General features: G+C 41.4%; 1 protein-coding gene across 1 annotated transcript in view; it reads left to right on the top strand.

Annotated features, from left to right (window-relative positions):
- The first annotated feature begins 1,359 nt into the window (after positions 1–1,359).
- Positions 1,360–26,459, top strand: part of LOC119905302 (plakophilin-4-like) — a 113,105-nt gene continuing 88,005 nt past the window's right edge. The window contains exons 1-4 of the mRNA XM_038722170.1: positions 1,360–1,618; positions 2,418–2,618; positions 23,802–23,914; positions 24,889–24,923. Of these exons, the coding sequence (XP_038578098.1) occupies positions 2,478–2,618; positions 23,802–23,914; positions 24,889–24,923 (289 nt within the window). The 5' untranslated portion in view covers positions 1,360–1,618; positions 2,418–2,477. The remainder of the gene's footprint in view (positions 1,619–2,417; positions 2,619–23,801; positions 23,915–24,888; positions 24,924–26,459) is intronic.

Raw genomic sequence — 26,459 nt, 5'->3', positions numbered from 1 at the left:
CATCAGACTACATGCTGTACAGTATTTGTGGACAGATTTTGTCCCAGGATTTATTATGCATTTCTTCTTCTTTGTTGCATGATTTAGAATAATAAGGTGAGAAATGGGTCTATTCTGAGTTCATCCTGCACTGCAGCAGCTAATAAAGTCCATTTAATCCCAAAAACGCTTTTCTTTTAGGCAGGAGCAGAAAACAACTCACCTTTCTCAAGTTGTACAGTAATGTCACATGTGTATGAAGGTGGATCAAACAAGCTAATCTTAAATGTCAAAGTAGAGAGGAGCCTAGTAGGCCTATTTATTTTCATTCATTACACAATATGAATAAGCTATGCAGACAGTTGTAAAGAAAGAACATCTTTTTCTTCTGTTCTCTACTTGTTATAGTTACACAGTATTAGGGGTGTGGGCTGTATTAAAAGTATCCACTGTTCTCCCATGCTCTAACACACAGTAACGATGAAATGTGTGCTGTTCTCACATTCTTCCTCTGTATGTACACATAAACAACAAGGCAGGGAAATATAAAAGGAATTTATTTTATTGTTCAGTGTACATGCTCACATCTGAACCAAACTTTACGTGCTTGATAACTCTCCCACCCCGCAGACATCTACACACCAATACCGATTTATATTCATAGCGGCAAGTGCTATGTAGCTCCACGTAGGGGGAGCGTCAGGAAGCGTCGGAACCGCTTAGCAAATTCACAACCGCACCGGCAGAGCTCCAGAATGTGCAACTCGGCCGGCTCACACCCGGACGCGCTTACAAGTGCGAGGGCCCGCCCAGCTTTAATTTTTATTTTGTACTTTTTGTAATTTTGAAAGTATTTCTAAAGTGAGTAAAATATCCTTCATCCACAACTGGCAGAGGTTACAGCAGCTGTAGTGTGTTCTTAAAGGGCCAGTACACCGAAATTGCAAATTATCCATACCGGTTTCTGGCTGTGTGAATAGTTGTAGGGTTTTTTGCCCAGATTTTGAGATGTCTCAAATTTCACCCCCACCCAAATACAGTGGAGGTGAATAGAATTCAAAACAAAAAATCTTGACGGAAATGGGGTTTCATGAAATGAACTACAATTTATACTTAATAAACTTTTACTACCAGCCAGGCCTACAGCCAGGGAAGAGAAAGAGCGCACACACACGTGCGCGCGCGCGCGTCCCTCCTCTCCAACAGCGCCTGTTTGCACGCAGCTGCCCGCTGTACCTCACTGAACACGGCTTCTGCAACTGCAACGGTGCATCCGCGGTTGCTCGATTCCTGTATCGGAATATATATATGTCCATCGCCGCATGGTGACGTCACGCCGCTGATCGGTAATAGTGGCAGGGCGGGTTGGCTGGTGGGTGGGTGGCTGGGTGCCGCGCGGACGCCAGGGGCAGATGGGTGCATTGAAAACCCACACCGGATAAGAGAAAAGAGAAAAACACAATTCTGCACGAGGAGTGTGTGGGGGCGCAAGGGACTGTTTGTGGCTTGTTTTGTTTATTTATTGCGTCGGCGCGTGGGGAATGTAGTAGGTGTCACGGCCGCCTGCAGGAGGAGGATGGATGCGTAACAGGATTGATCGAGCCAGCTGTGGCCTGCTTCTAACAGCAACATCTGGTAGGTGAGTCGCACTGACAGCCGCTTGCCAGCCAGGCAGCCGGCCGGCCGGGCAGCTCGGCTTGTGTGAACCAGGCACAGAAACAAGAGAAGGAGGCTCCGCTTCAGTGCAGCCGCGCTCCCCGTTCTCCGGTCCGGTTAGTCGGTGTGACCTCGTCCTTGGCTGCCAGATGGTGGTTGAGTGATTGATGTGCACATTTGACAGACAGGTTGCATGTAGCGTATGATGAAGGTTTATCACGGACGACTCAAGCTCTAACATGGGGGTGATCATGAACGTGATATGCTGTTAATGCCATGCCTTCTTCGCAGCCTGCATGCACACCTGCACATGCAATGCATAACCTTTAAGGTAAACTATTTATTTGTGGGTAGATATGCAATTAGTATATCAGTGAAGGGTTAAATCCACATTAGCCTCATAATATCACAGGAGATAAAATAATGTATAAGGGATGGCACTATAATAACTATTGAGCGAAATTGTGAATCCCTATAGAGACTGATACTATAGGTGCATAAAAAGCCACAGTCTTGCTGCAAGTCTCCATTGGGGCATTGTAGAAATAATGTAGTGATATCGTAAGATTATGAGTCCCTGCTGAGATATTACAGAGGTTTAAAAAACAGAATAGCACAGAGGTTAAGGTCAAAGTGTATCCCTGCAGGATTATTATAATAGTACAGAATATGTTCCCTGTAACATCGCACTTTGACACACTGAGAGGCCCCTGGGGGTTTGACTGATTTTCACTGTGTTTTCTCCTTGTCCACATTCTGACCGGCTTGTTGTCCTTCTGCAGGGTCAGAGAAGGCGCCTCAGCAGCCAGCAAGTTCTGGACTATAGCTGCGAGGTGGAGGGGATGGAGGAGGGGGACGCAGAGAGGGAAGGGCCCATGGCGGTCAGAGAGGGGCAGAGTGGTCAGGCCCTCCCTCCGAACGGCAGCAGCAACACCACCATTACCACCACCACCACCAACCTCCTGGCTTCTGTCAAAGAGCAGGTAGGAGCCAGGAGATGCTGCAGTCACACCCTTGATGTTATATGTGCTTTATTTTTTCCACTTCTTGGTCATTTGCTCACTTTTGATCTATCCTGCTAATTGCGTTCACACTGAAGCCTTCCTACTTTCTTATGGAGCTCTTCTCTTCTTTGGATGAGTGATCTTCTTCTACATCTACTTCAGGATGTAACCCGTGTGCCCTGGTCGCATTGGACTCAAATTGTCTGGGGACCTCATTGCACACAATCACTCGTCTAATTTAAGAAGTTGTCAAGAAGTAAAAATGTGTTAAGAAATATAAAGCCCTGCAATAATAAGCTGTAGACTTTAAATATTCTAACATGAAATGATATTTGTTATTTATAAGTTTTGTGTCTCTTGCATCTCTTTGTGGTAATTTTGTGTCTCCTTGTGGTAATTTTACTTCTTTTTGTGGTAATTTTGTGTCACTTTGTGGTCGTTTTGCATCTCTTTGTGGCTCTTTGTGGTCAATTTGTGTCTCCTTGTGGTAACTCTATTTTATTTAAATTTTCCTGAGTCTCTTTATGGTCGTTTTGCTTTGTGATAATTTGTGTCGCTTTTCTGTCAGTTTTGTGACTCTGGGCCGTACTCACTAGGCCTCTTTAGTAATTCATCCATGATACTAACAAGCCAACTACGTATCACCTTCTGACTTTGGTAAGGGGGAGTATCAGGGTGCTCATGAGATATATAAGGTCTATGATTCACCCAAATTTACTGACCAAATCCAGAGGATAATCTCCTGAAATGTAATCGGCCTCCATGCTGAGCCTCTTGAATTTGCACCCAAAATTCTGTTAAAACTCGAATGAATTATTTCCTAGGACCTCCATATTTCTCTACCCCAAAAAGGATGTTAAAAAAGAATGGAAAAAATGTATGTATTTTCCATTATGTTTTAACATCCATATATTCGATAGGCTTATTTTGTCAGATGATTTGTATTTCACACAATTCAGTTACAGTTTTGTCTTATGCTTCTGACTGAACAGAAACATCTCCCCAAATAGTCAACTACAGCATTTCACTTGTTTTCCATTTGTTGTCTCGTCATTGTCTTTGCTATCTCTGCTCAATGCCAATGTGACAAAGGTTTTATCTCTGATTAAACAATGTGAGATTTCAAATGATGACATTTTGAGCGCTTAATGTTGATGTGAGTTTACAGTCAAAGATACATCAAGATGACATGCGTCTATTGAGACTAATTTAAAGACATCAGATCTGTGTTGTTTGTTAATGAGAGAGTAAATCACGCTTACAGCTGCATTGTGAACTCCGTCTATCTCTTTCCCCCGCTATTTTATGCTTCTTTCCATCTCGTCAACATGGGAGTCTGTCTGTGCTGCTGCTCTTAATTATGCCTGGACAGTGGCCATGTTATCAACTTACTCCCTGGGTGTGTGACACTGCTATTTAAAGGCCTATGATGTCCAAGAAAAGAGAATCTTCTCTTACTTTTAATCTGCAACTTTCCTTGGAGCTAACGGACAGAAATGCGAGCCTCAGATTTCTCCTAATACTCAACTGATGTGAACTTATGAAAAAGGCCATTTGGCTTCCCAGATGTTGCGTTGAACTTCATTGAACACAGCAGGAGCGCCTTTGTTGAGCGGCTCATTTCCCACATGAGAATCCATGGCTGAAGCATCATTTTCCTGCACATGCATTGCATTGTTGGATATATTGTTTATTTCTGCCTTCATGATAAGAACATTCAAAGTTGCAAAAAAAGCATTTGTGCTCTAATCCATAGTTAGCGTTCATACAGAAGCTTAATTCAGAATCATCATACGTCAGTAATTAATAGGAATGGATACTGAATCAGTTTAAGGTCAATGTGTTTGAATCAACAATCATTACTGTTTAGAACTCCTTGCATCTAGTTCGCAGAACAGAAAAACTCTACAGACTAAGTTTGATTGTGGTGTTGACACAAAAATCCACGTTTGATTTGCACAACTTTCATAAAACATGTCTGAAAGGAGTCCTCATACAGTCCTCAGCAGGAAAACAGCAGCATTGGTCTTTTAGTTACATACAAATACTTATATTTATGTTTTCCTGGGAGGCAAAGGAGGCAGTTGCGTTGTTATTGAGCTACTAAACATGTTACTGGGAGTTGTTGTGGGAAGAGATGATGTGAAATGTTATCCAATAAGGCTGGTTTGAGTAATTGATCCATGTCCAGAAGGGTTAGGTCGAGGGCACCTGGACACTTTACCTCTCATCCAACAGGCTTCTTTAGCTCTGATTGACTGGTAGTGAGTGCCGGTCATTTATCCTCTGTATGATGGTTTACACCTTGAGAGTCGATGAAGTCCCATTTGGGTCAGCTGGCTGTCATGTCAGAGTCATTTGAATTAAAGTGTAAATGGGTGTTAAAGCAGTTTAAATTTTTGTGAGGAAGGAACGTTTGGAGGATGAACACAAAAAAGTACGCCTCCACATGGGTGTCTTACACCATTTACACCTGGGTCTGTATGCGGATAATAAACAATCATATGTTGTGTTTGTTTACACCTAGTGTTTTGAATTCGTTCCTCATTCCTTTTCATTTGGGGCGGCTGTGGCTCAGGAGGTAGAGCGGGTTGGCCGTTAATCGGAAGGTCGGCGGTTCGATCCCTGGCTCCCCCTGGTTGCGTGTCGAAGTGTCCTTGGGCAAGATACTGAACCCCGATTTGCCCCTGGCGGCTATTCCGCCAGTGTATGAATGAGTGTGAATGTTAGTTTCCGTTTGAGCACTTAGGCTCAGTGTATGAATGTGTGTGACAAGTGAATGCAGATGTAGTGTAAAAGCGCTTTGAGTGGTCGAAAAGACTAGAAAGGCGCTATACAAGTACGGAGCATTTACATTTACATTCCTTATTGAGATCAAATCTCTGTCCTCAAGAGTAAAACCTGCACAAGTAATTTGAGGTGACAGCAAATCATGTAATTTTGTGAGTTGCTCAGTTAGGGTACTGTCTAGAACAAATTCTTAATTATTTTTTCCCTCTTGTAATTTCAGCAAATGTAATCCATGAAGTTATTCCTTTCTTTGTATAAAAAAGATGTCAGTTTGTTGCAGTACGGTGTGTAAGCTACTCTGTGACTAGATAAATTACAAGTGTTGCTAATAGCAGATCAGTTATATCATTCATTTCCCACCCGAACTGCTTAGATTTTTCACACTGTACTGTTGAATAACTTATCTTTTTGCACTGAATAAACTCATTATTAGTCTTCTCATTTGCTATACTTTATGCTAGCTAAGAACAAATATCTGTAGGCTATAATGTTGTGTCGTGCATGGATGCTAGCATGGTATAAGCTACGGAGTGTGTTTACACCTACCAAAGATCCGAACACAAAGCAAGCCAGACTAAATGTGGTCAGGCATATCCGATCACATTCCGATCATGATGCATTTACATCTTTCATTAACATGCGTTTTTCCTTTCTTTGGATAAGGTGTCCGGATATAGATTGCATTTTAATACCACGTGTAATTGGGGTGTTCTTAATGGTTAAGTTGCCTATGTGACCCCTCTTTCATGATTGATCCCATGATTCCTGTCAGTCACTATTGTCAGCTATCAAATAAAGGCAAAAATACACCCCCCAAAAATTATGCAATCACATTAAAAAGTAGTTTTTCAAAAATGTGTGCAAGAGAGTATTTGATATGCATTTAGGGGTGGAAATGATGAAAAAATCCACCGGCCAAACATATTTTTCACCAGCCAAAATAATAACTTGACCTTTTTATGTCACGGAAACATTTGTTTCAGTACTTTTAATTTAGATAATAAGATATTCTGTCAAATACAAACTTAAAGAAGAGACCAGATTTAAATTTGAAGCAAAATTAATTTATTGCTATTAAATGTACTTGAGACACAACAAAAATTGTTGAATTGTTGAATGACATTCACATGGGTTGTTTTGAGAGACGATGACGATGACCTGAAGACTTGTGGGAAGAGGTGAGTCCAGCAGCCATCATGTCGCCGCTCCAGAGAAAAGAGCAGCTTTCCTGATTTCTCTAGGGGCTGCATTTTGTTAACAGGACGACAAGAGATGGGTGTTAAACATCTAACAAAGTACAAAAAACACTTTACAACACACAGCATGTCTATCATTCTAACTTGGACAGGCTGTGACCAGAATATATAATCAGATGGCTTTACCTTACTCTGTGTTGAAATGAAGGCAACAGCGCTGCTGAAGCGTCAAATCTACCGCCTGCAGTTCCTCCACAGAAATGTCAAATTAGACGTGCTAAATGAAGCACATCAGTTATTGCATTCCATTGTGTTCGGGGCCCGATGTTTTGTCCACTTTTCTCTCATTTAGCCCATTAAAGGTAGGAGAGTGATAGGCATGAGCAGGGAAATACCAGAGTGGGATATGTGGCAACTTGGAAACTTAAAACCTACACGGTGGCAGTGCACTGTTTAATTCTGTCACTTCTTGAGCAAACATTGTGAGATTGATTAGATGTTGAGACAGCAGCTTGTAGCAAAGGTACTCAAAAATGAAATCAAGACTGAAACATGTCCCTGATATCAGACCTGAACAGTTTACAGCACTGTCACAGAATGTTCATTCCAAAGTTGTATTTTACAAGAGTTTAGTGCTTGTTTGCGTTGACGTTGAAACTGACCTCCAACACATCAGCATACTTCAGCAGCTTTGGCCAGCAATGATTGTTTCCTTTAAGTACAATAACTTCTCAGTCACTTACCTTAGATGTCTCTTTGTTGTCACATTAAATAAGCAGTAAATTAAAGTAATTGTTTAACACTTTGGGATCTGTGCTTATTTGATACTGAGTCAGTATATCTGTTGTTCATCATAAGGCTACAGCCAACAGCCATTTAGCTTAGCTTAGCACAAAGATGTTTGCTAGTATTTAAAGGATGCTACAGTAGGCAAGTAGAGGAGATTTCAGGAAGTTTCTGCTCCTAAATAGTCTGGCACACAACTCCCTGTAAAATGCCAAATTTACAATTTGTTTTTTGTTAAATAAACGAAATACAACGTGTTAACTAGTGAGCTTTAGAGGGGCTGTGTGGCAGATTTTGTTACCTTTGGACAGCAACAGGCTAGCTGTTTCTCCATGTTTCTAGTCTTTATGCTAGGGTCCCTCAGTATGAATGTGATGCATGGTGTTGCTGAAAAAGAATATGAATGCTCAGCAAAACAGCTCCCAAGATAGCAGGGGTTTCCACAAAGCAACAACAACTGGGCCACGTCAGTGCTCAACATGCTAGGATTGATGTTAGCGATTAAGTGGAGAAACATCGCTCATCATCAAAGTAAATTTACCGAAACAGATGATTGAAGGAGCTGTGTGGCCGATTTTCCTGCAAGAGGTTCGCTTCATATGAGCTGCAGGGTCACAATCTGAATCTGAGGGTTAAACCAGCTCTGTCAATCCAGTTATGTCACTCCCTGGCGCTGCCCTGCCCCTGATGATATCTGAGGCTCAAAACAGTTTCTGGTTGACATCTGCCTGGATTTGAATGCGTGCTTACTGTCATATTTTTGGTTAGAGAGATATTATGATGGCCTCTTGTTGCAGCCTGCCTTGTTGACTCGGGATCACAGGTGCCCAAGGTTGCGTGTCATGTTAGCAGTCTGCAGCAAAGTCACTGTGGAAGCTGATTTCTGTTGATCCATATGGTGGAAATCAAGGAGGAAAATCCACCCTCGCATACTGTTTCAGATCTCATCAATCTGTGATGTTCTTTGCATTTCCAGGTGTTATTTACTCTCTTAGTGAACCCAATTTGCGGTCACCTGCCTCATCTATTTAGTGACTTCCACTGTCTCCCAGAATGCCTTTTGACAGCCCTCAGAGAACAAGCACAACTTGTTGCTTTCCATCAAAGGTGGGCGTTTGGGCATATAAAGGAACTGAACGTATTTTAATCCATCTATGGGTTACATGTGTAGGGGGAAAGAGCAAGAGAAATGGAAAAACAAAAGCGGGAATCATGACATTCATGTCTATTGGGGCTTTTGTGGGTGTATTAACTGGTATCTCTGCTTTACCTGTGATGATTTCTCTTTGCATTATTGTTTTAAACGTCAATGCAAAATACTGCCGCTGGAAGGAAGTAGAAGACATAAACGATTGTTGTGGCTGAAAAGTTTCCTGCTGTACAAGACATGCCTCATTACATCATCTGCAATATGTTCGGACAGATATTTGTGAGAGTAAGTGAAATGCTTCTCTGAGCAGCAAAATGGGCCTGAAAATATTAAGCTGTCTTTGTAACAAAGTCTTTAATTGTGAATTCTCCCTTCAAGATGTCGGGTTTTTGCAAGAACTAGCAGAACTAGGCCAAACATTTCATGGATATCACAGATGCAGTCTGGATAAACCAAACTGCTGGGCTATGATTAGATACAGCAAATAGGAATAAGACACAGAGGTCTGTGGTTGGTGTCACTCGATAAGAGAGAGAAAAACACTTTGTGACGGCGCAAAATAAGCCATGGCGAATCGTCCAGTAGCCCCCAGCTGGTACGAGACATCGCCTAGCATGGGTTTGCATCGGCCTGGCAGGGCTGGGCGTGTTTCCAGACATCACAAGGTGACTGGCACAGGGCACGACGTGGTTCTGTTTGTCCCTCAAGGCGTGCCATAACGTGCCAAGGCTGAAACAAGAATGGGCTGTGTGTTCTTGTCCTGTCTCTGTGCTGCTCTGAAGTGATGCAAGAAGACGTGGGAGCAGAGAGGCGGTGTCAGCAGTGACGCTGTGTCAGTATGCGGCACGTTTTAACACCATGTTTGAATGGCATACTGTCAGTGACACTTCATACTGTAGGTGTTGTCCTGTCTGCAGCCTATTTTTCACCATGTTGTATTTTACTCTCGTTCAGATCATCTCTTGCAACATTGTATTATTTTCCTGTTTTTCTTTTTTATAAACTCATCAAGGGTTTTGTCTCACTTGTACTAATCACACATTTTTATCTTCCTATATGTGATTGTATTTCATTGTTCTTTTTTCCATATACCTTTACTTTTATCACCTTGAAAAATGCAGTAATTGATTGGATTGAACCAAATTTAAAAGTGCTTTTATCAAGAGACTTAAACAGATAAAAAAAATCTAAGGATCTTTTGGAGTTTTTAAAGGATTATGATTTGAAGGGCTTTCACACTACTGTACAGATAGATAGATAAATACATACATACATACATAGATTAATGTATTAATTAACACATGTCTTTGTACCATTTATATACAGTATACTGTATGTAGACAGATATACGGACACAGAAAATCTCAGCTAAATTTATTCCTACTTTCCTACAAATTACAGACGTTAGTCAAAGTTGATATATTATTATAGAATTAATATTTTATTGAAAAATAGGACAAGAAAACAAAAGAACACATTGTTTTTAGAGCCTGTGTTTTCCCCTTGTATACCCTGAAGATTATCGAATTATCCAATTTTGACCTAACATGAAAGAGTAGACGATGAGCCCAGACAGAAGTCAAGTAAACTGTAAATTTTAAACACCACTGCTAATTATGAATTGGAAATCTGTTCGTCCAGGGATTTATAACTCTGTTTTGTCCCTACAGACATTGCACCACTGTACACAATCATTTAAAAATGTTTTGAACATTTTTATTTTTATTTCATTGGTCTTTGTCAGTTGTACTTTTTTGAAGAAGATTTCTGAAGAATATTCTTTAGGGCCCAGTGGATGCTGGTCACAAAGATTTCATTTCCTTCTTTGGTGAAGTGGACTCCATCCATATCTCGGGAGGGGATGTTCAATAACTTCACCGTCAAAGTTACCAACAGCCTTTCTCATGCATGTGATGATGGCCTTCCTGTCCTTATTGATCTTCCCTGGCCTTCCATTTCTCCACACTTACATTGATGCAGGAATATTCAATCATGATTGAAGGAAACTCTGGCTGGAGTTGCATCAATTTGTTCTTCATGACGGATGCAAGTACCTTAGCAGACATCAGTCCCAGATCTTCTGAGATTTGACCTGGATCACAGTGTAAGGTACCTCCTGAGAGGTGATTGGTAGTTCTGGGTCTTTCTCCTCTGCATGTGTGGTCATCCTCCTCCTCTTCCTTTCTGGGGAAGGGATATCTGGCATTCCTTTGCTGCCCTTTGAAATTTCACCAAAGGGCCTTTTTACAGGAGATCTACCTCTACAAATCTTCCTCTTCTTCCTTACTTAGAGGTGCTGCCTGGGCTTCTGTTGCGTTTCTTTAAAGTTATAGCATTGGCCCTCTTTCTTTTTTCAATAGGCTTGATGTGGGCCTTGCAAGATATATCCTCCTCAGACAGTGACAGTAGGTTTTGTGTGCTTTGAGCTCCACAAGAGAATCTGCGGGATACTTGGTTTTCTGAGAGAGGCTGCTGGGTGGCCTCAGCCTCACCCTGATCTGAGCTCAGACTTTGAGAACAACAAAAGTCCTTTAGATGACTCATTGTAATAAAAGGATGCTGCAACACCTGGCTGGGTGTTATTCTTTGAGTTAGATCCAGCTGCAGCATCTGCTTGACCAGCACCACAAAGTTTTCCAGATCAGCCTTATATGCCATGGTGTTTGATTCTGACACACAACTGTCAGGCTCCTGCTGGATTTTCCTCAGATCATTCCAGGGAGCTGAACATGTAGTCAATCCATGGAATGCGTGTATACTCATGTGGTGTCATAAGTTTCCACAGATTTGGCCAAGTCTTCCGGTAGAACTGACTCGTTTTGAGTCCAGCGCTGAGGAAGTACCCTGGCAGCAGAGTTTGTGTTATACTCCAAATCATCTCATACTCACAGCTTCCAGGGTAAAGCACAAAGCCCAGGAACAGCTCGGCAGCAATGCAGCCCAGGGACCACATGTCTATGGCCTCGTTAAAGGGGAGACCCAGAATGGTCTCTGGAGCTCTGTACCACCTGGGCTGAATATATGAGCCCTACTTTGCTTTTGAGGCATCGCAGGCGGAGCCAAAGTCCATTAGTTTGACCGTGGTCCACCAGCATATATTATCAGGTTTGAGATCTGTATGAGTGATCTCTAATCCTTTCAGAACTTGCAGAGCTGTAGCCACCTGATGTAAAATAGGCCGGATCTCTTTCAGCAGAAAGGACGAAGTTTGTCTCATATTCACAAATTCCTTGACACTCATATCCAGCAGTTCAAATCACAAAGTTGCATCTGTCAGGATTGAAAGCCCTCAGCTTTTGCAGGATGCCATCCTCTTCTTCTGCCTGAGACACTGATGTTATCGTCATAGCCACAGTCTCATTGGTGGCTTACTTGGCGACTTTCGCAAAGGCGCCTTTTCCAATTAAGTCCTGAACTATGTAATCTGAAGACGCAGAGGAGAGCTGGCTTCCTCTGATGACTTGGAGGTCCTTGTCAGCCATATTATAAATGGAAACGTGTTGCTTGTAACTCATTGCTTAGGTCAGTGATTTTCTGATGGAAGATGTTTCTAAATACTGCTGATGCAATAAAGCTTCCGGAATATGAAGTGTTGGCTGTCGTCATGGTGATCACCCACTACTCGCTATTTTTCTCGCCATTTTGTAGTGCTGTTCGAATGTATGGTGATAATTATTATACCCTATATAGTCCACTCAATGTATCCCAGAATGCATTTTGAAAGTAGCGTACAACGATGGTCACTAAGCAAGCCATATTGTGCTGATAGAAAAAACTGATTGTCCGATGGCAATGACGTAATTAACGGCACCGAAATAACGATCGGAGTAGTGTCCAAAAGTGTTGTTTTAATAATGCGAGTGAGCTCATTATATAGTGCTCTACATTCAACTCCCTACATAGGTAGTAGGGAGTAGTGAATTGGGGATTTCGGACACAGCCGTTGTTTTTTGTTTATTAGAGTGAGACACGGCAGGCAAAAACATTGTTTTATCACGGTCAATTTTAAGATTTTGGGCTACTTTTCTTCCTTAACATGTCTTCTTTCAGACTAGTGGGGAAAAAAGTCAGAAATATACATTTAGTAGTTTATTCTACTAAAGTTTGTCTCTGTGCATCTGTAGATTTCTCGCATCATATCATCCCTGGTACCTTTGGAAAGCTCTCTCTTCTGCACAATGCTGTCTCATCAAAATATGGTAATTTCCTATGAACAAGGAACCAATTGTGAAATTACAGAGGCGTGTGTTTCACGCCTCATTGGCTAGCGTCGATTTCTGACAATGTGATTGGTTTAGATGCGTCACGTCCTGATTTAGCTTTCTGCAGGTGGCTCTTTATGCCTGTATTCATGACAGTATTTTTTGAATAAAAAGAGATATCCAAAATCCCCTCTGTAAAAACATTTGAGTATAATGTGTCCACAAAATAAAACAATAATTTGGAACCTGACTTTATCCAGTGTTCAGATTTCAGTTCTTGAAATATATGCAAATTAGCGTATATTTCATTAGATTCTACCTCATTTCCATATTTAAACATAATATTTCAGAAAACCTGTAATACAAAAAATAATGTCTCAATATAAGTAATCAACTAGGAAAGTTTCATGGTGAGATCTATTAGATTTTTAGTAGATTTTTTCTCTGTTCACCTGCAGTGTCTCGACTTAAATGACCAGTTTGTCATCACAGCAACTTGTGGTGTGTGAACTCCCAGTATTTGCCAAGGCGATATCTTTGGTACCAATTCAATTTTATTTTTATAGCGCCAAATCACAACAACAGTTATCTCAGAGCGCTTTTCATAAAAGAGCAGGTCTAGACCATACTCTGTGATGATATTTACAGAAACTCAACAGTTCCCACCAAGTGCAAGCACTAGGCGACATAGGCAAGGAAAAACTTCCTTTTAAGAGGCAGAAAACTTGAGCAGAACCATGGCTCAGGATGGGCGGCATTCTGCCTCGACCGGTTGGGGGTGAGAGAGACAGAGGGAGAGAGAGCGAGAGAGAGAGAGAGAGAGAGGGCAAGTGAGGAACAGAGAGAAAGAGAGAGAGGGGAGGTAGGCAGCCTACACAATGTACACACAGAGGTACAGACAGTAAAGGTGATGTTGCTGTAGCCTGTTGGTACACATATTTACAGTAGTGTTAATAAAAATAATCGTAATGTTAATGCCACGTGGAGAATAAACGGCCAGAGTTTGAAATTAAAGGGACATGCGGTTACGGAGATATGAAATGAATGGATGTCTATGGGAGCGTTATTTGATATTCAATTAATAGTGCCATCTTTTGGCCGATTGACACCAAATTTCACACAGCCCTTCAGGAAGTCATGCCACATAAGGTCCCCGAGATTGGTGTTGTTCGGCCATTCTTAACCTAACATATGGCATGACTTCCTGTTTTTGGTGTTTTGTGCAAATATTTGTTAGCTTATAATTGGAACAGTTTGTGACGTATTGATCTGGGGAGCACAAGCTTGTAATAGCTTGGTACAGAGATGGTCTGTGCCAAATTTGATATCGCTTGAACTTGCGGATTCGGAGGAGTTAATTAAAATAGGTTTTTCAGTTTTTGCAATTTAGCGAAATGTAAAGGTCATCGCACATAGGCGTGTCCTATACCATAGGAATCGACAGCATCCTCCAAACATGGAGACATAAGGATTATGAATGTGCGATGTAGTGGCGCGTAGTTATAAGGCAAAATGTGCTTGGGTTGAAATCCCATTCAAATGAATGGGATTTCCCATGGTCTTTCAGCTTTGATTGTAGCGCCACCTAGAATCCGAATTGCACCAAAGTTGTCAGGTGTCATCAGGGGCCCAGGAGGAACAATTGACCCAAATTTGGTGTGAATCGGACATGCAGTACTGGAGATATAAAATGCATGTAAGTCAATGGGATAATTAGGGCCCGAGCACGACCGTGTGAGGTCCCTATTGAATTTGCTCGGATTATATTTAGGGCCCGAGCACGACCGTGCGAGGTCCCTATTGAATTTGCTCGGATTATATATATATATATTTTTTTCTTTTTTTTTTCTGCAAAGTAGGCCCAAATGACATGGCCTAAACATTCTCGAAAACTCACCAAAATTTGCAAACATGTCAGAACCGGTGAAAAATTTCGTATTCTACAAGTTTCGCACATGGGCGTGGCAAAATGACTCGCTAGCGCCACCTAGAAAATTGAAAAAGATTAGCCCCTCGTTCACGTTCAACCTACATGTACGAAATTTTCTGGGGACATGTATCGTATCAAGACGCACAAAAAAGCCTCAAGAACCCATAGCCTAAAGTCAACAGGAAGTCGGCCATCTTGAATTTTATGCCCATTTTTGGATGATTTACACACTTCGTACTTTAACGAACTCCTCCTAGGGATTTAGTCGGATCGACGTCAAATTTCTGCTGTGCCTTCTAAAGGCATTGACTATGAAAAGTTGTGCTATTTGCGAGTTTTCGTCAATGGGCGTGTCCGTGGCGTCGATGATTCGCAATGAAACAGGAAGTTGTTGTAACTTCAGTGTACATGCTCACATCTGCACCAAACTGTACATGTAGGATGAGAGTCCCGCCCTGAACACATGTACATGCTGACATTCACCCACAGTCATAGCGCCACCTGCTGGCAACAGGAAGTGACTTTTAACGAAGCAGCCCCCGCCGCACGTTTCACCTATGTGCACGAATTTTCGGTGGTACGTGTATCTTGTCCAGACGCACAAAAAAGTCTCTTGGAGCCATAGCCTAAACCCAACAGGAAGTCGGCCATTTTGAATTTTACGTCAAATTTTGGATGATTTACACACTTCGTACTTTAACGAACTCCTCCTAGGGATTTAGTCCGACCGACCTCAAATTTGTGCTGTGCCTTCTAAAGGCATTGAAGATGAAAAGTTGTGCTATCTGCGAATTTTCGTCAATGGGCGTGTCCGTGGCGTGGCGTCAAAGATCAACTCTTCGCCATGACACAGGAAGTTGTTGTAACTTCAGTGTACATGCTCACATCTGGACCAAACTGTACATGTAGGATGAGAGTCCCGCCCTGAACACATGTACATGCTGACATTCACCCACAGTCATAGCGCCACCTGCTGGCAACAGGAAGTGACTTTTAACGAAGCAGCCCCCGCCGCACGTTTCACCTACGTGCACGAATTTTCTGTGGTACGTGTATCTTGTCCAGACGCACAAAAAAGTCTCTTGGAGCCATAGCCTAAACCCAACAGGAAGTCGGCCATTTTGAATTTTACGTCAAATTTTGGATGATTTACACACTTCGTACTTTAACGAACTCCTCCTAGGGATTTAGTCCGACCGACCTCAAATTTCTGCTGTGCCTTCTAAAGGCATTGAAGATGAAAAGTTGTGCTATTTGCAAGTTTTCGTCAATGGGCGTGTCCGTGGCGTGGCGTCAAAGATCAACTCTTCGCCATGACACGGAAGTTGTCGTAACTTCAGTGTACATGCTCACATCTGCACCAAACTGTACATGTAGGATGAGAGTCCCGCCCTGAACACATGTACATGCTGACATTCACCCACAGTCATAGCGCCACCTGCTGGCAACAGGAAGTGACTTTTAACGAAGCAGCCCCCGCCGCACGTTTCACTTACGTGCACGAATTTTCTGTGGTACGTGTATCTTGTCCAGACGCACAAAAAAGCCTCTTTGAGCGATGCCCTAAAATCAACAGGAAGTCGGCCATTTTGAATTTTACGTCAAATTTTGGATGATTTACACACTTCTTACTTTAACGAACTCCTCCTAGGGATTTAGTCCGACCGACTTCAAATTTGTGCTGTGCCTTCTAAAGGCATTGAAGATGAAAAGTTGTGCTATTTGCGAGTTTTCGTCAATGGGTGTGTCCGTGGCGTGGCGTCAGAGATCAAGTCTTTGCCATGACACAGGAAGTTGTTGTAACTTCAGTGTACATGCTCACATCTTAACCAAACTTTACGTGCTTGATAACTCTCCCACCCCGTTATGGAGGACCGATCCTGACACAGCCAGAAATAAATACAGAAATAAATAAATGCTCAATAAATAAATAAGCATCCAATTAAATACACAAAAAAATAAAGTAAATAAATAAATGTAGGTAGTAATTAAATTATACAAGGAGACATAAATGTTTATATTTTAATTAGTGCCTTTACTTATTCACCTTTGTTATAATTACCTTATTTGTTTATTCAACTTTATTTATTACTAATTTTTTTAATGTATTTATTTATGTGTGTTTTAATATTTTTGTCTGTTTTATTCTTCCTTTGTATTTATTTACCTTATTTATTTTCACCCATGGTATTTATTTCTGCCTGTCTTTTTTAAATTTTTGTATGCATTTCTGCCTCATTATGCAAATGAGGAGGGGCTGTGTCTCAAGGGGTCATCTTCTCTGCTATTGGTGGACCAGTCAGACAGGAGAGCTCCTACTCTGCCTGCAGACATCAACGATCTTGCCCCTCACACAGTCAGATGGCTTCCTTCAGTGCGCTGAGGTGTTTAACAACTCTGAAGACAATACTACCAGCAATGTCTTCCTTCTCTTTTCACGTAGACGCTCCGACAGACAGCGCTTTCAGTTTGCTGCATGCATGGACACAGAACTGCGGTATAGGGAGAAGCACACGGTCAGCTGGCTGCAGCTAAATCTGGAGTGCACTCGTATTCAATTCTGTATGGTAAATTCAGTTTTAACGGAGCAGAGCGAGCTGACAGGCAGAGTTAGAGACTTTTTCTGTCCGTTTCTCTCTTTACAAAGACGCATGTTGCAGTCAGAGTCTTCTCTGAAGAGGGCAATGAAGTCTGAGTAGTACCCGATGCGAGCACCACATACAACACAATTTATCAAATTACACAACGGATATACAGTATGAAAATAAGACTGATTGGATTATACTCACAGGAAGTATAAAACCTGTTACATGCGTAACACAGTAATGTCAGGGAAATTACTTTACTTAGAATTAAGTACTGCAGTTGTACATTTGAAATATCTTCCTAACTTTCTGATAGGAAGCCTTCTTGAGGTGGTATAAAACATTTCTTCTTATATTCTGATTTGAGTTGTGGACAACTATGACCACATGAATTAAAAAATTAAACATTTCACTGCCCAAGTCAGCTATAACACAAGTCTTGTTCATCAGACTACATGCTGTGGACAGATTTTGTCCCAGGATTTATTATGCATTTCTTCTTCTTCGTTGCATGATTTAGAATAATAAGGTGAGAAATGGGTCTATTCTGAGTTCATCCTGCACTGCAGCAGCTAATAAAGTCCATTTAATCCCAAAAACGCTTTTCTTTTAGGCAGGCTGGAGCAGAAAACAACTCACCTTTCTCAAGTTGTACAGTAATGTCACATGTGTATGAAGGTGGATCAAACAAGCTAATCTTAAATGTCAAAGTAGAGAGGAGCCTAGTAGGCCTATTTATTTTCATTCATTATACAATATGAATAAGCTATGCAGACAGTTGTAAAGAAAGAACATCTTTTTCTTCTGTTCTCTACTTGTTATAGTTACACAGTATTAGGGGTGTGGGCTGTATTAAAAGTATCCACTGTTCTCACATGCTCTAACACACAGTAACGATGAAATGTGTGCTGTTCTCACATTCTTCCTCTGTATGTACACATAAACAACAAGGCAGGGAAATATAAAAGGAATTTATTTTATTGTTTGGGTACATTATTGTTCAGTGTACATGCTCACATCTGAAACAAACTTTACGTGCTTGATAACTCTCCCACCCCGCAGACATCTACACACCAATAATGATTTATATTCATAGCGGCAAGTGCTATGTAGCTCCACATAGGGGACACAGGAAGTGACATATAGCACCTTCATGCGGCGTCGGAACTGCGTAGGAAATTCACAGCCGCACCGGCAGAGCTCCAGAATATGCAACTCGGCCGGTTCACGCGCGGACGCGCTACAAGTGCGAGGGCCCGCCCAACGCTGCTTGCAGCTGTAATTTTTTTTGTCTTTAATCTGCAATAACAGCGCCACCTATGGGCACATTAGGGTCAAAATTGGTGCCTGGAGTCAGGGGACTATGCTGAACAATTCGGCACAACTTTCATGTCAATGCGCCTTGTGGTTATAGAGAAACAAATTTTTCAGGTTAAACACCTAGAGGTGAGTTGCACCAAATTTTGCACAGGCGGGCGTCCCACATAAGTGCTCCAAGGTTGGTATCAATCGGCCATTGCAAACCGAAGATATGACATCACTTCCTGTTACTAGCGTTTTGCGTAAACAATTGTTAGCTTATGACCGGAAATTTTTTTTTACGTATCAATCTGGGGAGCACAAGCCTATATGAGGTTGGTCCAGAGATGGTCTGTGCCAAGTTTGGTGTCGATCAGACTTGCGGCTTCGGAGGAATTAATCAAAATAGGTTTTTCAGTTTTCGCGATGTAGCAAAAAAAAAGTCTAGGCGGAAATGGGCGTGGCCTATACCAGGAGATTCAGCTCCATCCCCCGAACGCGTGGATATAAGGTTTTTGATATCCGCCTTCGTATGCAGGACTTATATATAAGTATACCTTGCTTGTAGCGCCCCCTACAGGTAGAAGTGTGCAAATTTTTTCGCACGCCGTCGTCTCATGGGCCTGAACCTACCCTGTGAGTTTCATGTATGTAGCACTTACCGTCTACGCCGCAGTATCGGAATTAGGCCAAAACGCACGGAGGAATAATAATAATTAAAGCTGCAAGCAGCGTTGGGCGGGCCCTCGCACTTGTAAGCGCGTCCGCGTGTGACTCGGCCGAGTTGCATATTCTGGAGCTCTGCCAGTGCGGCTGTGAATTTGTTACGCGGTTATGTCGCCGCATGAAGGTGTTATATGTCACTTCCTGTGTCCCCTATGTGGAGCTACATAGCACTTGCCGCTATGAATATAAATCGGTATTGACGTGTAGATGTCTGCGGGGTGGGAGAGTTATCAAGCACGTAAAGTTTGTTTCAGATGTGAGCATGTACACTGAAAAATAATGTACCCAAACAATAAAATAAATTCCTTTTATATTTCTCTGCCTTGTTTTTATGTGTACATACAGAGGAAGAATGTGAGAACAGCACACATTTCATCGTTACTGTGTGTTAGAGCATGGGAGAACAGTGGATACTTTTAATACAGCCCACACCCCTAATACTGTGTAACTATAACAAGTAGAGAACAGAAGAAAAAGATGTTCTTTCTTTACAACTGTCTGCATAGCTTATTCATATTGTGTAATGAATGAAAATAAATAGGCCTACTAGGCTCCTCTCTACTTTGACATTTAAGATTAGCTTGTTTGATCCACCTTCATACACATGTGACATTACTGTACAACTTGAGAAAGGTGAGTTGTTTTCTGCTCCAGCCTGCCTAAAAGAAAAGCGTTTTTGGGATTAAATGGACTTTATTAGCTGCTGCAGTGCAGGATGAACTCAGAATAGACCCATTTCTCACCTTATTATTCTAAATCATGCAACGAAGAAGAAGAAATGCATAATAAATCCTGGGACAAAATCTGTCCACAAATACTGTACAGCATGTAGTCTGATGAACAAGACTTGTGTTATAGCTGACTTGGGCAGTGAAATGTTTTTCTAATTCATGTGGTCATAGTTGTCCACAACTCAAATCAGAATATAAGAAGAAATGTTTAATACCACCTCAAGAAGGCTTCCTATCAGAAAGGTAGGAAGGTATTTCAAATGTACAACTGCAGTACTTAAATCTAAGTAAAGTAATTTCCCTGACATTTTTGTGTTACTTTACTTTTAATAGATGCATGTAACAGGTTTTATACTTCCTGTGAGTATAATCCAATCAATCTTATTTTCATACTGTATATCCGTTGTGTAATTTGATAAATTGTGTTGTATGTCGTGCTCGCATCTCAAAGACTCTGACTGCAACATGCGTCTTTGTAAAGAGAGAAACGGACAGAAAAAGTCTCTAACTCTGCCTGTCAGCTCGCTCTGCTCCGTTAAAACTGAATTTACCATACAGAATTGAATACGAGTGCACTCCAGATTTAGCTGCAGCCAGCTGACCGTGTGCTTCTCCCTATACCGAAGTTCTGTGTCCATGCATGCAGCAAACTGAAAGCACTGTCTGTCGGAGCGTCTACGTGAAAAGAGAAGGAAGACATGGCTGGTAGTGTCTTCAGAGTTGTTAAACACCTCAGCGCACTGAAGGAAGCCATCTGACTGTGTGAGGGGCAAGATCGTTGATGTCTGCAGGCAGAGTAGGAGCTCTCCTGTCTGACTGGTCCACCAATAGCAGAGAAGATGACCCCTTGAGACACAGCACCTCCTCATTTGCATAATGAGGCAGAAATGCATACAGAAATTTAAAAAGGACAGGAAGAAATAAAAGAGAAAGAAAATAAATAAGGTAAATAAATACAAAGGAAGAATAAAACAGACAAAAATATTAAAACACACACATAAATAAATACATTAAAAAAATTAGTAATAAATAAAGTTGAATAAACAAATAAGGTAATTATAACAAAGGTGAATAAGTAAAGGCACTAATTAAAATATATACATTTATGTCTCCTTGTATAATTTAATTACTACCAACATTTATTTATTTACTTTATTTTTTTGTGTATTTAATTGGATGCTTATTTATTTATTGAGCATTTATTTATTTCTGTATTTATTTCTGACTGTGTCAGGATCGGTCCTCCATAGCAGGGTGGGAGAGTTATCAAGCACGTGAAGTTTGGCTAAGATGTGAGCATGTACACTGAAGTTACAACAACTTCCTGTGTCATAGCGAAGACTTGATCTTTGACGCCACGCCACGGACACACCCATTGACAAGAACTCGCAAATAGCACAACTTTTCATCTTCAATGCCTTTAGAAGGCACAGCACAAATTTGAAGTCGGTCGGACTAAATCCCTAGGAGGAGTTCGTTAAAGTACGAAGTGTGTAAATCATCCAAAATTTGACGTAAAATTCAAAATGGCCGACTTCCTGTTGGGTTTAGGCTATGGCTCCAAGAGACTTTTTTGTGCGTCTGGACAAGATACACGTACCACAGAAAATTTGTGCACGTAGGTGAAACGTGCGGCGGGGGCTGCTTCGTTAAAAGTCACTTCCTGTTGCCAGCAGGAGGCGCTATGACTGTGGGTGAATGTCAGCATGTACATGTGTTCAGGGCGGGACTCTCATCCTACATGTACAGTTTGGTCCAGATGTGAGCATGTACACTGAAGATACGACAACTTCCGTGTCATGGCGAAGAGTTGATCTTTGACGCCACACCACGGACACGCCCATTGACGAAAACTTGCAAATAGCACAACTTTTCATCTTCAATGCCTTTAGAAGGCACAGCTGAAATTTGAGGTCGGTCGGACTAAATCCCTAGGAGGAGTTTGTTAAAGTACGAAGTGTGTAAATCATCCAAAATTTGACGTAAAATTCAAAATGGCCGACTTCCTGTTGGGTTTAGGCTATGGCTCCAAGAGACTTTTTTGTGCGTCTGGACAAGATACACGTACCACAGAAAATTTGTGCACGTAGGTGAAACGTGCGGCGGGGGCTGCTTCGTTAAAAGTCACTTCCTGTTGCCAGCAGGTGGCGCTATGACTGTGGGTGAATGTCGGCATGTACATGTGTTCAGGGCGGGACTCTCATCCTACATGTACAGTTTGGTCCAGATGTGAGCATGTACACTGAAGATACGACAACTTCCGTGTCATGGCGAAGAGTTGATCTTTGACGCCACGCCACGGACACGCCCATTGACGAAAACTCGCAAATAGCACAACTTTTCATCTTCAATGCCTTTAGAAGGCACAGCAGAAATTTGAAGTCGGTCGGACTAAATCCCTAGGAGGAGTTCGTTAAAGTAAGAAGTGTGTAAATCATCCAAAATTTGACGTAAAATTCAAAATGGCCGACTTCCTGTTGATTTTAGGGCATCGCTCAAAGAGGCTTTTTTGTGCGTCTGGACAAGATACACGTACCACAGAAAATTCGTGCACGTAAGTGAAACGTGCGGCGGGGGCTGCTTCGTTAAAAGTCACTTCCTGTTGCCAGCAGGTGGCGCTATGACTGTGGGTGAATGTCGGCATGTACATGTGTTCAGGGCGGGACTCTCATCCTAGATGTACAGTTTGGTCCAGATGTGAGCATGTACACTGAAGTTACAACAACTTCCTGTTTCATGGCAAATCATCGACGCCACGGACACGCCCATTGACGAAAACGCGCAAATAGCACAACTTTTCATAGTGTACAACACATAGGGTGAAAAGAGGAGCTGCAGCAATGTGCAGTATGAGAAAAATATGGTGTTTTTTGAAAATTAAACCATGTAAACCTGTTCTGGTACAACCCCTAAATAAGATTTTGAACCTGTGGTAAAAAGAAAAGTCTCCAGTCTTGATATAAAAGAACTGACAGTTTCAGCAGAAACTCCCAGTTTACTGGGAGTTTGTTCCAGATATATTGAGCATAACAACTGAATGCGTCTTCTCCATGTTTAGTTTTGACTCTGGGGACAGAAAGCAGACCTGTCCCAGATGACTTAAGAGGTCTGGATAGTTCATAACATAACAGATAATCAAACCTGTATATTGGTCCTTTATAAACCTTTATAAACCAACAGCAGTATTTTGAAATCAATTCACAGAACTATTAACTAAAAGGACTTGGTCAGTTATTGACTTTGTGAATAAAATGTTCAAATGCTGTTTAATAGTCAGCTTTAAAATACCTGAAGAATTTGCATCTTTACTTGTAATTTGCATATAAAGACTCTTGACAGCTTTCGGGAGTAGAGCATGCTGTAAGTATTTTGCGAACTAATGTATGAGAAGGAGGTCATATCTGTTTCTACCCTCTATAAATTGTAGCCTTGAAATCTATATATTATCATTCCTGCTCAATCCTCTGTTCTTTGTACTGAAATTCTTAATATGTGTGTAATTACATAATCTGAACTGAAGGCCATTTAAAAGTCCTGGACACAGTTTTAGTGTTTTAAATCTTGAATCCAATTTAACAGGTTTAAAAAACTGCTGCAGTCTCTCAGCGAGCTCACAGCCGGTGAGAAATCAGTCGTGCAGACCAAATACAAAATGAGTTTTACATTAAATTCTAACTGGCATCAAATAGGTCTTAAAAAGGAGGCTTAAATTGCTGTGTCACAGTGGATGTGGGGTTGTAATCACTGCCGTAATTGTCTTCCCGTAGGAGCTTCAGTTTGAGCGGCTCACTCGGGAGCTGGAAGAGGAGCGGCAGATCGTGGCAAGCCAACTGGAGAGGTGCATGCTGGGAGCTGAGTCGCCAGCTGGAGACAGTAGCAGGTAGGTTTGATGGCTACATGTTTCTTGTGTGGAATCCCATGATGGATCTTATTCTCCATGAAAAAGAGAAAACATTGCTGATATACTGAGATATTATTTTGGTATCTGAAGTAGTTAGCACCAAGTTGTTGGCTGTTGGGTAACACCCCCCTGTAGCAACTCTGGCTTTGGATTTCTCCACATGCTGAGACGGTGCACATCGGGCTCTAGTGAGAGAAAAGGCTGTGAAAACACAATTATTGTTGTTTTCCGGATTAGAGTTAGCTGGAAATCATGCATGGTTACAGACCGCTCTGTCAAACCACATAATAGTGATATTTGCCTTCATGAGGAATGATGTTCAGATAGTTGGCAGTCACATTGTGTCTGTCACAACTCGCTTATATCACTCTGAACACAAACATAAATCTTTAGATGTGCTAAACCCTTGGACACAGTGTTGAGCCTAACATTGTATGCATGAAGTGATGTCTATACAAATTTTATGTTTTATATTATTTTGACCCTCTGATGTACCTGTTTAATAATCAGTATCACAACATCTAATAACCTAAGAAGAGCTTTGATTTTGTTCATAATCTTGTGTTTATCTGCCCAGGTAAAACAGACTTTTTGTTCTTGTTTACAGCAGCAGCTGTTTTCTTAGCCCCGATAACAGTCTATGGCTGTGTGTCAGGTTATATAACATGTCTGATCCCCAGCTGGGGTCAACTGATGTTCATTTTTTATCAATTTCAAAAGTATATTGAAATTTACACAATAATGAAAGAGGATTTATTCTCTTCAAGTTACTCATAGATTGTAAGACAAAATATTCCTTTGATATATTCTATCTATATCTTTACATTTGAAGCACTTTATTTCTTCCTCTTCCTTGACTGACTGAATGTATTCGGCTGCGGCTCTTTGATTTGATTTACATCTCTCTCTGCTTTCTCCTCTCCTCCATTTCCTTCTCCTCTCTTCTGCTGAAGCTCATCTGAGAAGTCGTTTGCATGGAGATCTGCAGGTATGATTTCCTACTTTTAACCTTCAACGTTTTATACTAAACTTGTACTGTAAACAAAAGCTCCTTCAGCTCAAAATAAGATCATATCCATATGATTTTGGAATTAAAGAAAGTATTTTTCCACATGTAGAAAGTCAATTTAGCTTCCAAAGGGCAGAAAATTGCCAGGATGCAGCACCGGCCAGTGAAGCAAAACAAAACAATGTTTCCGCCAGTATATATGGGCTTTGAAATGGACCCATTTACTATTCTGTCACAGATCCCACTACTCTGTTTCCTGGCCCATTCTTCACTGTCAGTTTTCCAATAAAATAAAAGCATTGCCATAAAATGCTGTATTATTTTGAGTCATAGAATCTGTACATTTTGTTTTTTGAGAGGTCTCTCTGCAAAAGTGATGCCATTATTTTATAGGGAAACATGTCAGTTTTTGAATCTAAATTTACACGTAAATGTTTGACAGTCTGCCCAGGACTTAAATATATGTACATATGTTTTTTACTTAACATGGAAGATTTTATTGGACTTTAAAGAGGTGGTTTTATGCTTTTTGGCTTTTCCCCTCTCCTTTATTGAGTTATATATCTTTTTTGTGCATGTAACAGGTTTGCAAAGTGAAAAAGCTCAAAGTGCAGCCCAAAGGGAGTTCTCATCTCCCACAGAAAGCTCTGCTCTGAACCGCTTGAATACAGCACGTTTGTAGTCCAGCCCTTCACTTCCTTTACTTGTGATGTCACAATGAAAACACGTCATATACAGTGGGTACGGAAAGTATTCAGACCCCTTTAAATTTTTCACTCTTTGTTTCATTGCAGCCATTTTCCAAAAATCTAAAAAGTTCATTTTATTTCTCAGTAATGTACACTCAGCACCCCATCTTGACAGAAAAAAACAGAAATGTAGAAATTTTTGCAAATTTATTAAAAAAGAAAAACTGAAATATCACATGGTCATAAGTATTCAGACCCTTTGCCGTGACACTCATATTTAACTCAGGTGCTGTCTATTTCTTCTGATCATCCTTGAGATGGTTCTACACCTTCATTTGAGTCCAGCTGTGTTTGATTATACTGATTGGACTTGATTAGGAAAGCCACACACCTGTCTATATAAGACCTTACAGCTCACAGTGCATGTCAGAGCAAATGAGAATCATGAGGTCAAAGGAACTCCTGAAGAGCTCAGAGACAGAATTGTGGCAAGGCACAGATCTGACCAAGGTTACAAAAAAATTTCTGCTGCACTTAAGGTTCCTAAGAGCACAGTGGCCTCCATAATCCTCAAATGGAAGACGTTTGGGACGACCAGAACCCTTCCTAGAGCTGGCCGTCCGGCCGAACTGAGCTATCGGGGGAGAAGAGCCTTGGTGAGAGAGGTAAAGAAGAACCCAAAGGTCACTGTGGCTGAGCTCCAGAGATGCAGTCGGGAGATGGGAGAAAGTTGTAGTAAGTCAACCATCACTGCAGCAATCCACCAGTCGGGGCTTTATGGCAGAGTGGCCCGACGGAAGCCTCTCCTCAGTGCAAGACACATGAA

Source organism: Micropterus salmoides, unplaced genomic scaffold, assembly GCF_014851395.1.
Source record: "Micropterus salmoides isolate LMB-PRFRI ecotype aquatic unplaced genomic scaffold, ASM1485139v1 Ms_hic_scaffold_1, whole genome shotgun sequence".
Taxonomy (NCBI): Eukaryota; Metazoa; Chordata; class Actinopteri; order Centrarchiformes; family Centrarchidae; genus Micropterus; species Micropterus salmoides.
This window is presented reverse-complemented; position numbering and strand designations above follow the sequence as displayed.